At 41.8% G+C, this 12,988-nt stretch overlaps 1 protein-coding gene across 1 annotated transcript; it reads left to right on the top strand.

Annotated features, from left to right (window-relative positions):
• Positions 1-8,356: 8,356 nt before the first annotated feature.
• Positions 8,357-11,266, top strand: LOC311279169 (uncharacterized protein). The gene is made up of 3 exons (XM_084390474.1): positions 8,357-8,414; positions 10,737-10,896; positions 11,062-11,266. The coding sequence occupies exons 2-3, from the start codon at positions 10,765-10,767 to the stop codon at positions 11,203-11,205; spliced, it is 276 nt and encodes a 91-aa protein (XP_084246600.1). The 5' UTR covers positions 8,357-8,414; positions 10,737-10,764; the 3' UTR covers positions 11,206-11,266.
• Positions 11,267-12,988: the final 1,722 nt, after the last annotated feature.

Raw genomic sequence — 12,988 nt, 5'->3', positions numbered from 1 at the left:
AAAGATACCTCACCTCGAAGACTTCACTGCAAAGGACATAATCTATGGACTTATAATGAACAATAACAAAGATAACTTCCTGGCTTAACAATACCCTCATGCTTGGAAAATTTTATGTACACAAATCGAAATACAGGTGAAACCAATTTTCTGTGCATTTCATGGTGAATTTGTTTATTATACAAAAGCCCTCAAAGTGATAAAAAAGAAATATGCAATTAGTCTTTTTTCCATCATAGAAGAATATGATTTAAAAGAAAAACCTTAGCCCCTTAATTTAATTAAATTTTTATTTATTTTACAAATTTGTGTATTTGTGTTTCTTTTCATGCACTTGTTCTATATGTTATAATGTAAAGATTTACTAATATTGCCATATTGTTTGTACATGAATACATTTTCAATAAAAAATTAAAATAAAATAAAAAGATTAGTCTGGGCAAAGGATTATGGGAATTGAGTCTGTGAACGTGTGGGCAATGCCGGGGGTGTTATCAAAGTTATCCTATAAATCAGTGCAGATTTCTCAGTAGAAAGACACGAGAAGCATGAGCTGAAGGAGGACGTCTGTACAATTATAGACTTTTACTTGATAAAAGAGTCTAAACTATCAAACAGAGACAGAATTAACATTGTATGAGCATGTTTGCAAAGTTTTGATCATTTAGAGGCCTATCAAATACTGCTCTCACACAAAGTCTAACCGTATCAAACTTCTACCCGCTAAATTGTAGCATTCTTCACACGAAAAAATATATAAAAAATTCACAGACAACATATGTTCACATTCATGGCAAAATTCAAACAGGACCAGAAAATAATTATTTTCTCCCATTCACTTGCATTGACGATTTTTCAACCTAGAGGTCCAGTGGGGTTAGCGGAAGGGGCGGGACTAACCAGCTCTATAAGAACCCAAAACCTCTGACACACTTGGCAAAAGTTCTGCCACTGGACCATTTAAATACACACTTAAAATGGTCGGTTCTCTTACGAGAGTTCTCTCGTACTGCGTCTTAGCTAAGACGCTGCGGGAAAAGTCTCTTTTCACGAATATTGAAGCAAAAAATTATCCTTAATTTTGGAATATTGTAAAACGCATTTGCAGCAGTATACAGCCATAGGCGAGACGGCTCGCTCGCTCATTGGCTGCTCTACGGCAAATGCATAAGCCTATCGAGCGCAGGCTGATGCAACATCAGACCAATGAGGGCGCTCCGCGCCCTCCTTGCCACTTCCCGCCGAAACGGGCGTGGCCTAGCCCTATAAAGGTAGCTCGAAAAGGCTGACTCACTTGATTTTTCATCTCTTCAGCGAAGCTCACGCATCGTTGGATCACGATAGGAAGCAAGCGTCGTCTGAGTGTAAGCACATCAGCGGGACGAGCCATCCTGAAGCCGCTGGCCATCGCCGCCTTCCACTGCCGTACCTGCTGCGCTTTCCGGCGCTCATATCCTTTTCACCAACTGTTCTTTGTGTGTGTGTGTGTGTGTTCGCTCTGCGACACACACTCGTGAAAGAGCTTGCGTCTTTTTTAAGATGCCTTCCTGCGGCTCGTGCCGAGCCCCATTCAGCGAGGGAGACAGTCATGTTCTGTGTCTCCTGTCTGGGTGAAGAGTGGTCTGCACCAGTACCTCCCTCTCGGACCCGGCTGGATGGTAGCTTCTCCCGGGTGAGCGTACTTCTCCTGAGTCTAAGCCCGCCCCATTTCTTCCTGAGCTTCATGAAGAGGTGGCAAAGGCCTGGAACGCTCCCTTCTCAGCACGAACACGTTCGTCTGTTTCACCAGCATTCTCCGCTCTGGATGATGCTAAAAACAGAGGCTACCAGTCACTTCCGCCGGTGGAACAGGCGATAGCGACGCACCTTTGCCCGCCCTCTGCTGGACGGCGGACGAAATCAGTGATGCCATCCAAAGCCTGCCGCATGACGTCGTTGCTGCTCGCGCGAATCTTCTCCGCTGCTGGGCAGCATTACACACCATGGCCACGCTGCAGATTTTCCAGGGTGATCTCCTCCGTAAACTGGACGAGATGGGGCCTGATGCAATCTGCCTCGCGGATTTAAGGAGCGCTTCGGATCTCACCCTTCGCGCTGCTGATGGGACGAGTTATGGCTTCCGCCACTGTGGCTGAGAGACATCTCTGGCTGACGTTTTCAGACATGGCTGAGTCTGAACGCACCGCGTTCCTCGACGCCCCGCTGAATCCCGCTGGCCTCTTTGGATCCTCTGTCAATGAGTTTACAGAGAGATTCGCAGAGGACCAGAAAGCGTCGCAAGCCTTTAAGCACTTCCTGACGAAGCGCTCCAGTTCTGCAGCGAGTCGTGCTAAACCGACCCAGCGGAGCTCTCAGCCACAGCCCCGCCTCAACAGCAACGCAGCTCGAGACCCCGCTCTCGCTCTACCAGCCGTCGCCCCGCGCCACGTGGGCCACGGCAGAGGATTGTGGTGAAACCGGAAGCCCCGAAGACATCCTAGCACGCCTAGGAAAGCGCCGGTGTACGAGTCCCGCTGCGGGCGGGCTCCCACCCAAGCGCGCCGCTGTTTTCAGTCCCAGGAATTGCGACTGTCTCAGCGTCTTATGCAACGCGCAAGCCTGTACTATTGCCCGCTTGCCTGCATACAAAATGCCGTTTTTACGGCTACCCAGATATATCCCGAAAAGAGTGTATTTTCTGGTGTCCCGGCCACGGCCGATGGTGCTATAAATGTAGTGCTGATGCCCACTATTCAGTGCCCATCCGTACACACAAGCACAGCCCTTCACACAGGGCTCGCGCCCATAGAATCGACTCAGGTCGATCGCGCGCACTACATAGTAAACGTGCCCACTCCTCAGTGCCCACAAACACTATGTCACACACGTCATGCGGTTTCTGTAAAAACGCAACCCGTGTACGTTTGTTCTGCTCAGGCAGACAACGCGTCAAAAGCAGTAAATGTGCACGCTTCCAGCCCACACTTACTCACAGACAGTACGAGTCCCACGGGACTCGCTCAGCCCTCCCTCACTCGGCTAAGCGCCGTAGCGGGGTCGAGGACGAGCGTTCTGCCCGCTGTGATCAGCGCGCTCCCCGCCTCGAATGTCACAGACATAACGTCTATGTTACAGCACACCGAAGCGCTCTCGTTGCCCAGCCAACAGAGTGTGCTTCGCATCCAACCCTTAGCCATCCATGCAGATGCATGCGCAGCGCTTCCAGGGGTTTCGGGATGGGTGCTAGGCATTATAAAGAGAGGCTACTCGCTATCGACGCCCTCCCCGCTTTACGGCGCGCGTCGAAACCACGGTGAATTCAGAAGTAGCACACCTACTTCGAGCCGAAAATTTAAAACTGATGAGCAAAAGGGCTGTAGAGCCTGTATCTCAAGCTCAAAGCGAACGGGGGCTGTACAGCAGATACTTTCTGGTGCCCAAGAAAGACGGGGACTTCAGACCCATACTGGATCTGAGACAGCTGATCAAAGCATTAGTGAAACACAGTTTCAGAATGCTTACGACCAGGAAAATCCTCGCGCATATTCGCAGAGGAGACTGGTTCATGTCAATAGATCTGAAGGACGCGTATTTTCAAATACAGATAGCGTCACGTCACAGGCAATACTTGAGATTCGCCTTCGAGGGCCAGATATACCAGTATACAGTCCTGCCGTTCGGCTTGTCCCTGGCGCCTCGCACATTACGAGGTGCATGGACGCAGCACTCGCTCCTCTCAGACTCAGAGGCATGCGAGTGCTGAACAATTTGGACGACTGGCTGATTCTGGCTCAATCACGATCAGAGCTCGTGGAACACAGGACCATTTTACAGTCTGGAAATGCTGGCAGTGGAAAACGCGTTGATGCGTTTTCGTCCCCATATCAAGGACCATCACGTCTTAGTCCGTTCGGACAACATGTCTGTGGTGTCCTACATAAATCGCCAGGGCGGTCTCAGATCCCGAGATCTGTACAGGTTGCCGGAACGCCTCCTGGTGTGGGCTCAGCACAACTTGCGCTCGCTGAAAGCAGCTCATGTGCCTGGGCTACAGAATCTGGGTCCAGACAGACTGTCCAGGAACAACATTCCCGCGGGCGAATGGTCTCTACACCCACAAACTGTTCAGCTGCTGTGGGAGAGATTTGGCAGAGCGGAAGTGGACCTCTTCGCGTCCTGCGAAAACGCTCACTGCCCCGCGTTCTTTTCCAAGAATGAAAGCGCGCTGTCCCAGAGGTGGCCGCGCTGCCTGCTCTATGCTTTTCCCCCCGTCTCCCTCTTGCCACAGGTGATAGAACGGGTGAGGGAAACGAAATGTTCAGTGCTGCTTATAGCACCACTCTGGGCTAATACAGTTTTTTACTCTTTGGAGTCTTTAGCTTTTATTATTTCATTTGTGAGGATTTGCCTGTTTTACTAGGCTAAGTAAAATGAATGCTTCACAACATTGTCCTGTGACACTAAACACCTTGAGATGACAATACACCACAAAACATAAGGGAATGCATGTTGAATATACATTGGTAACACTTTACAAATAAGGTTCATTAGTTAACATTATTTAATGTATTAACTACGGAAGCGTATTGCATTCACTTGAGGAAAAAATAATCTACTCTGTTTTTCTGAATTAACGAGTTAATTATCTCAGAAGTACGAGATAATTTTTCATGAAAAACATTTAAGTCATTAATTCAGAAAAAAAGAGCAAGACCTTTTTTTTCATGAAAAATTATCTCGTACTTCTGAGATAATTAACTCGTTAATTCAGAAAAACAGAGTAGATTATTTTTTCCTCAAGTGAATGCAATACGCTTCCGTAATTAACCATGAGCAATACATGTGTTGCTGTGTTTTTTTATCTTTGTTAATGTTAATAAAAGTACAGCTGTTCATGTTAGCTCACAGTGCATTAATAATGTTAACAAGATTTTAATAAAGTATTATCAAATGTTGCAATTAACAAAAAATAATAAATACTGTGTCCGTGCAGTTCATTATTAGTTCATGTTAACTAATGCAACCTTATTGTAAAATGTTTCCAAAATATGAATACATTAATACATAAAAATAAATTATAAAAGAGAATAAAGACACAACTTGAATTATGATTTTTGTGTCTGCTATCCTGATGTCAAGCCAAAGGTGAGTAATCCAGAAAAATGCAGGGAAACAACAAGTGTGTAATAATTTAACAACACACACAAATTGCACAAATAAACAATGGGTGCTTTGAATAAAAATAGGTCTTTTCACTATTTAAAGAACAACCTCGATGAGGCCTAAGAGAGCTGGGGTGGGTATTGGCCACAGATGATTGTTTTGCAATCATTTGCGTGATTGTAACTGAGAGAGCTCTTTCTATCTGTACCTGGAGCTAAAATACAACAAAAAAAGCATAATTTCTTCTTCATTTTTGATACGATATGGGACATCTGATTACCACAGCACTTGCTTACATCAGTAAATAGTTCATAAACTATTGCTTCAACTGATCTCTAACAGAAATGAACCGATCAACTGCACATACCTCTGCTCAGCCATGAACTTGTGGTCGAAAGCTGATGACGTAACACACACTTTCACACAGAAATGACATGTTCTGACAATAAATGTGGCACAGACAGTTTTTCCTTATGCACACCCAGATACTCTTTTCTGAAGAACTCTGTCATTATTTCAGGAATTCAGTTTTGTAATGTTGGAATTTTTGCCAAGCAAGATGTGTTTGGGTTGAGAAGTATAAGTACAGGTGGAGTCAGTTACACATTTACAGTCATATACAAGCCTAAAGTTAATTTTGACTGACATGACATAAGCAAATGATAATGTTATAAAACAGCAGAGAGTTATATGAAAGCAATTGATGAATGTCCAAAAGCATTTGCAATTTGTTGGAAGGAATGAGAAACTGCTACTATGATGTGCACAAATGACTAAATGTTGTGGAGGTTGAACTAACTGTTGTGCAAATGTAAATAGTGATGTGAGAAATGCACCAAAGCGACTGAGAAAAACTGTAATTTAATTTCTACAATGCAACGATCCGTTAATGGGGCTTTGGAAAATGGAGATTATATATGTTGTCCCTGAAGTCACATGAGCTCTGTTTCACACATGTGTGGCTGGAGAGCCTCTGCTGGTGGACAGTGAGAAGGACATCTTTGACTACATCCAGTGGAAATACAAGGAACCAAAGGAACGCAGCGAGTGAAACCAGGAGAGACAAAACTGCAAAGTGTGTGTGTGTGATGTTCAACTAGTCTACTAGTGTATTTTAATAGTAAAAGAGACATTTAGGGAAAGGTGTGTGTGTGTGTGTGTGTGTGTGTGTGTGTGTGTGTGTGTGTGTGTGTGTGTGTGTGTGTGTGTGTTTGTGTGTGTGCGCGTGTGTGTGTGTGTGTGTGTGTTCAGAAAAAGGTCAGAAATCTGCTATTTCACAGTCGATGGTGCTTTTTTTTTATGTATATTGTTTTAAATCAAGGTCAGAAATGAGTTTGAACTGAGAAATGACATTAATGCTGTGACAATTGTCATCCACTCAAAAACATGTCTTTATTTCAAAATACTTGACACTGGTATGAAAGAAAGTGAACTGAATGATGATTGTCTGCGGTTGTGTTATTTAAAGTCGGAAAACGATCCATTGTGATGTTATTGGGATATTTTTATTTGGAAAATAGATAGTCTGCCATATCATGACAGAAAAGATTGTGAGGAAATTTGGGTTTTGCATTAAAATTCCCACACATCAGTTCAGGTCTGTTTTCTGATTTTCTGTTTGTTTGTTTTTTTGCTGAGAATAAAGTGAACCGAATTGTCTCATAGTTTTTATCGGGCTTATACCTGACGTGTATGTGGACCTGTCATTCAAGCTTTGGTGACGCACATTACACACCTTGATTTTGACAAGTTAAAATCTTGTCTTGCTTATTCTTGTAAAAATACAGTTGGTTTTGGTCTCAGTTCAAGCATGTTATTGTGCCATGACACTTAACTGATATGTGATGGTTTTTGTTTTTAGTTGATAATAATTTACAGTGTCATGTATCTACTCACAGGACAGTAAAGATCAACAACACCAGTTTGTATCTCTGGTACCTCTTTTTATCTTTTAGAAAACTATTGCAATATCTATCTATCAATGCTAGTGTGCAAATGTCAGGATGAACACTGTCATCTATAGTTAGTGATTAAGTATTATACATATCAAAAATGTTCAGATTATTGGGTGATCAGAAACGTGGTCCTATTAGTTATGTTCAGGTAATTAGAAATGAGGCATTTAAAACTACACTGAACACATGAATCTTTTTTTATGACTTTGTCATGTAGCAAATGCTTAAGTCATTTGATTTCTTTTGTTTCATCTGTTATAATTCATTTAAAGGTGCACTCAGTATTTCTTCATTTATCAAACACTTGAAACTGACTTTAAATAGAGAACATCTAGAACGACAACGCTAAGTGAAAGCTATGCTTTTGTGCGATGCTTCATTCATAGCAATCGATATGTTGGTTTAACAAAGCCCAAATGTAGACTGTCACTCCTCCTAGATCAGGGGTCGGCAGATAATGCCAAAAACATTTTCGCCACTGGATAGTGGGCCAGAACATAGTCAAAGGATAATTAAAAAAATTAATTGATGAAAAATGCAACCAGAATTGCATGTGACAGACTGTTACAGTGTTCTGTAAAAACAATCTTGGGGGAGGAACAACTATAAATGAAGGATATCCCACTGGTTGTCACACTCTGCAGGCACTTTGTTATGACTGTATGACTGCTGACCTTTCCTTGCAAGGGAATAAATAATTGTTAAAGACAATTGATACCTGTTTGTCTCTTATTCAGTATTAGAAAAATGTTTGCCACTACAGCCCTGAGACTGAAATGCATTTACATACCTGACCCGGTGTGTGAGATCCTGCCATTCATGTGAGGGTTAAAAAATCTAGTCCTACTTGATCTATGGTTTCAGTTCAAGTTCTACAGAACAACAAGTGACAATTATAAGCACTCCTTTAACATTCCGACAAATGTAAAAATGCAATGAATTTTTTGTTTCACGTTTGCCTGTTGGCTTCGATGGCTTCAATATTGCTGCTTCATGTATGTGTTAAGATGATAGTATTACCTCAGTTTGTATTCATTTATGCAATAAATTCTACAAATCCATTTTTTTAAATAAATGCCCCACATACTATTTGATTTGTGTTTCCGTATATGTTTAGAAAATGTTCACTGGTGCAGAAATGAAACACTTCAGCATTAATGAAGTTGTGGGGCATTTTAATGAAGGAATGTTGTTCAGTGAGATGTGGTCGGGTTGTGAAGTATAAGAACAGGAGTCAGGTACACATTTACATTAGTTCACAGCTGGAGCGTCTCAGACACCATTAGAGAATCATCAGATAATCACCACATCAATAAAGTAAGACAATGTACAAATTATTTTCAAAACTTTGCGGTCAGGAAGATTTTTTTTTTAAAGAAGAATAAATTTATTGAACAAGGAAAAATTTAATTATTCATAAGTGACAGTAAAGTCTCAAATAAATGCTGTTCCTCTGAACTTTCTATTCATCAAAGAATCCTGATTAAGTGTGTTCATTTGCAGATTCTATTACTATTGTTTTGTATTATGTGCTATAATATTTTCTGAAGATTAGATCCACTGCAAACAAATACAGTATCTTTGCTTAATCAAAGTGTTTTCCCCATCATACAGATAAAGTTTAAAGCATTAACCAACTCTTTATTACTACATTCAATGGGTTTGAAAACCCCTGCCTTAGCCTATGTTGCTGTCAGGTGATGAACGAACGACTCGAACCTAAAGACTCAGAGATTTTTTAAGTTTATGAAACATGTATTTGTCAGGGCTCATCGCAATGAAGAAGATGATGATGATCATCATTTCAAACGCTTTAATAATACAAACTCAGGAATAGGCAATCGGGTGATACATTGACAAACAATACCGGACACTGGACTGAATACAGGTGATCAGTGTCCATGGTAACAGATTGGTGGCGGGAAACAGACAGGGAAACACAGGTGATGAATAAAAACAACCTAAAGTCTAAGAACTGAACATAATGGTGACAGTATTAGTGGCATCCGAGAGTGGTTCTTCCGGTCAAAAACCATTATAGGATTAGTGCACCAAGAGTGTTCTCGCTGGGTGTTGTGGCTGTATGGAACAACTAAAGGCTGATTTATACTTGGATTTATACTTTGGACCTACGCCATATCCTCTATGCTGTAGACTACGCGCCTTTGATCTGATTGGTTACAAGGTAGTTTGTGACGTCAGAAACACCAGCGATTTCAAAGCGTCTTTGGTTCACTGCAGTTTTAAAGGGATACTTCAGGATTTAGCATTAAGCTTTGTATTAGTAGAAAACCTGTAGTATTTTCGAATTACCATGCTTTCCACACTCATATCCCCCCTGAGACAAGAGATTTATGTATTTTTTGTCTGGAAAAAAATCCTCCGACGACGCAAAAATCGTCATTTTGCGTCATCGGAGGATTTTCTGGCCAGAGGCTAAAGACTACAGCCAGTAGATGGCGTTGTTCCGCATGTTTTCAGCCCGCCCATACAGGGTGGGATCTCACTCACAGAATGTACACAGTGTCAGCCGTCTTTCTTTGTAAGCTAAGCTAGCAGGCTCTTGTTCTGTGGAGAAAGCTGAATAGTAGGAGAAAGCTGAGTAAGTAGGGGTTACCATCCTCCTTTTCCCGGACATGTCCGGCCGTCGAGATCGTTCAAAATGTACGGGATTCAGCTTTTGCTTTCTGCGGTCGCCATTCATTGTTTACATGCACACCTTTTGTTTCAATCTAACTGAATTCATTCCGATTGGTGAATCTGAATGTAGTGTTTACATGAACGCTAAACAAGTGATCGGTTGATGTGCGTTTTACCATTGCTAAGAAAATTCCCGCTCCTCCGTGAGAGATGCGAGACCCCCCGGCGCGTCTCAGTAATGACGCCACCGGCCTCGCGCCATTCTCCCGCGGCCGTCAGCCTCGTCCTGCTCGCCACAGTAAACATGATGAATGAATGGCGACTGTAGAACGCAAAAGCCGAATCCCGGACATTTTGGCCGATCTCTCTCTCCTCTGTAAACAAAGCAGCGCTGCGCTTATAAACACTGCAACATATTTTATTAGGCATTATTTGATGGAACTTTGATTAGCCATTTTTATGAACCAAACATCACTGAATTTGCTCTTCCTGGCACTGAGCTAGTTAAATATCTCCATGCTTCTCGCGTGTTCATCATGTAGGCTGTCTGCACGTGATCACGATCCGTCCGCTCATGCCGCTTTTCTCCTGCCTTCACCAATCAGTAGCGCTGTTTCGTTCTGGCTTCGGCATAAAGGCCAATTTTTGTACTTGCACCATTCTACTCTAACAAAATTTAGTTCAAGTTTAATTCAAGCACTTTCAAAGACCTATCTTTGTTTTCACAGACTTTCCCAGCCTTGAATCCATGTGTCTGAAATACTTTCAAGAAGCGTGGGAACCCTCACTTAAACCTTACCGACCCCAAACTTTTGTTAATATAACTCCACAATTCCAGCTCGTCATACTAAAGTTTGGTTGCATCTTATAGTATTATGGGCCAGTAATTCCTTCACATGAACGGCAGCAGGTCTTGAAGAGTTGTTGGACCATCACAAAAAATGTACATCTCCAGATTCTGTCCTGTTTAATTACTGTCGCATTTGCTCATTTAAACAGAGTCGGTGCTTACGGCAACACAACAGTCATGGTGAAGCCACAGATTAAGATCATTCATGTAGACATGAGTCAGGATTTGCAGCAGGAGGCTCTTCGGGTCGCTTCTCTGGCTTATAATCGGTATAAAGATAACAGTGACATGGCTCGCTACATCAAAAAGGTTGGTTTCTTTAGAGTTGTACTGTGAGACTGGAATGTCTCAGTAAAATGCAGTTGTTTCATTATTGTGAAAATGTGCTGTTTTTCTGGTCAGGAGCTTGATGGTGGAGATTGAGTTATGTTGATGTGAGTTTGTGGAACATTAATACTGTGTCTTTCTTTATAGGAATTTGAGAAGAGGCAAGAGGGCAGATGGAACTGCATTGTGGGAGACCGTAGTCACTATATGTCCGAGGTGACTTTTAAAAGTAACTTTTACTTCCGCTTCTCTGTGGGCATCAAAAAAATTACTGTCTTCAGAAGTGCCTGAGGGTCAGCAATGGTTCAAAAAAGCTTATTTTATCCAACCAAATAATAAAACATGCTCCTTCAGCTTGTGGTTCATGTGTCTTTCTGCTGTGAAATCTGCACTGATTTTTATGAAGTAGGTAAACTTAAGAATACCTTCTGTATTGTTATTATAAACTCACCTAAAGGATTATTAGGAACACCAATACTGTGTTTGACCCCCTTTCGCCTTCAGAACTGCCTTAATTCTACGTGGCATTGATTCAACAAGGTGCTGAAAGCATTCTTTAAAAATGTTGGCCCATATTGATAGGATAGCATCTTGCAGTTGATTTGGGTTGAGATCTGGTGACTGTGGGGGCCATTTTAGTACAGTGAACTCATGTTCAAGAAACCAATTTGAAATGATTCGAGCTTTGTGTCATGGTGCATTATCCTGCTGGAAGTAGCCATCAGAGGATGGGTACATGGTAGGGCTGGCACGGTACATGAAAAAACATCCTAACCGTTCGGTTCGCTTGTCTCGGTTCGGTGCGCGTGTGCGTCGCGCGGTTTGCACGGTTCGACGCATGCGCAATGTAGCCTCGTGCCCGTGCTAATGCAATGCTAAATCATAAATCAGACATATGTAGAATTACATTACAATGTCCAGCAATCGATTTAAATAGTACACTGAGTTTACCTAGACATTTAATGAGATCTACTCCACTATATGTTGTTTTTTTCATGTGAATAAATAGGGGAGAGTGGGGTGATTTGTGCCAGGGAAACACGCAACAGGACTATGCATTAATTGTGACAGGAGAGAAACGGTAGAGCATATATTAATAGAATGTGAAGCATACAGAACAGAACGAATCATACTGTTAGAACAAGTTAAAGAATTAGGTTTCACTCATTTATCAGTAGAGGGTTTACTTTCCTTTTCTACATCAAAACCATCAGCATGGCCAGCTATCATGAGATATCTTAAAGAAACAGACCTATTTGATCGAATTTAAGAATAACAAGAATATATATCTACTATTATTATTTTATTTGTTTTTTTTTTATTTTATTTTTTTTATTATTATAATACATGTTAGTAGAAATCCGCATTGAAGCTCCACACCCCAAACAGTTGGTGGCGGTAATGCACCAAAATGGTATGCCAACCGCCAATAAAAGAAGAAGAAGAAGAAGAAGAAGAAGATTTGTGCCAGGGGGGAAGTAGTTCCACCCTTGTTTCTGGAAAACCATAGAAGAAATTGGTCATGTGACCACATACTTTTGAAAAGCAATCACTTTTACTCGTCCTCCAAAGAAGAGAGACTCATGGCATGAGAGTTAAGCATATTTTAGTGCAAAAAACTGTTTTTTCCCTTTCAAAGTAAAATTTCTATGATTAAGGTTTTTTGATTGTAGTGTCTGAACAATTATAGACAAGTTTGAAAACATTTCACACGTTTTAGTGCTTTAGTAGGCTACACAATGAGTCTATACAGTTAGCATGATGTTAGCTCTTAACTGCTGGATCATGCTAGTTTTTCAAACTTGTGGGTCCGGGGTGATTTGTGCCAAAGGGCCTGGGTTAAGTTGTGCCAGATCCAGACCACCTAGACCTACATTCTCACAGGGGATAATCTTGAGAAGTGAGGAGATGGGCATGCCTCATCATTGTTTTACTTGGGCCTGCCTGTTATTTGTCTAATTTAGCTAACACTGATTTCAGTTTTGAGTTTGCACTATGTTATTAAAGAGAAGTTTTATTCCATTTTTAAGTGCCCTATGTCACAATAGGATGTTTAGAAATGAGCTTAGTCACT

The sequence above is a fragment of the Rutilus rutilus genome, assembly GCF_951802725.1.
Source record: "Rutilus rutilus genome assembly, chromosome: 19".
In the NCBI taxonomy this organism is placed as follows: domain Eukaryota; kingdom Metazoa; phylum Chordata; class Actinopteri; order Cypriniformes; family Leuciscidae; genus Rutilus; species Rutilus rutilus.
The sequence above is the reverse complement of the archived record's forward strand: the minus strand, read 5'-3'. Positions and strand labels throughout refer to the sequence as shown.

Bases quoted from the DNA above. Each gene is read 5' to 3' on its own strand.
- LOC311279169 (XM_084390474.1), top strand. From the start codon at position 10,765: ATGGTGAAGCCACAGATTAAGATCATTCATGTAGACATGAGTCAGGAT. The intron at 10,897-11,061 runs GTTGGTTTCTTT...CTTTCTTTATAG, and splicing joins TGGCTCGCTACATCAAAAAG to GAATTTGAGAAGAGGCAAGA.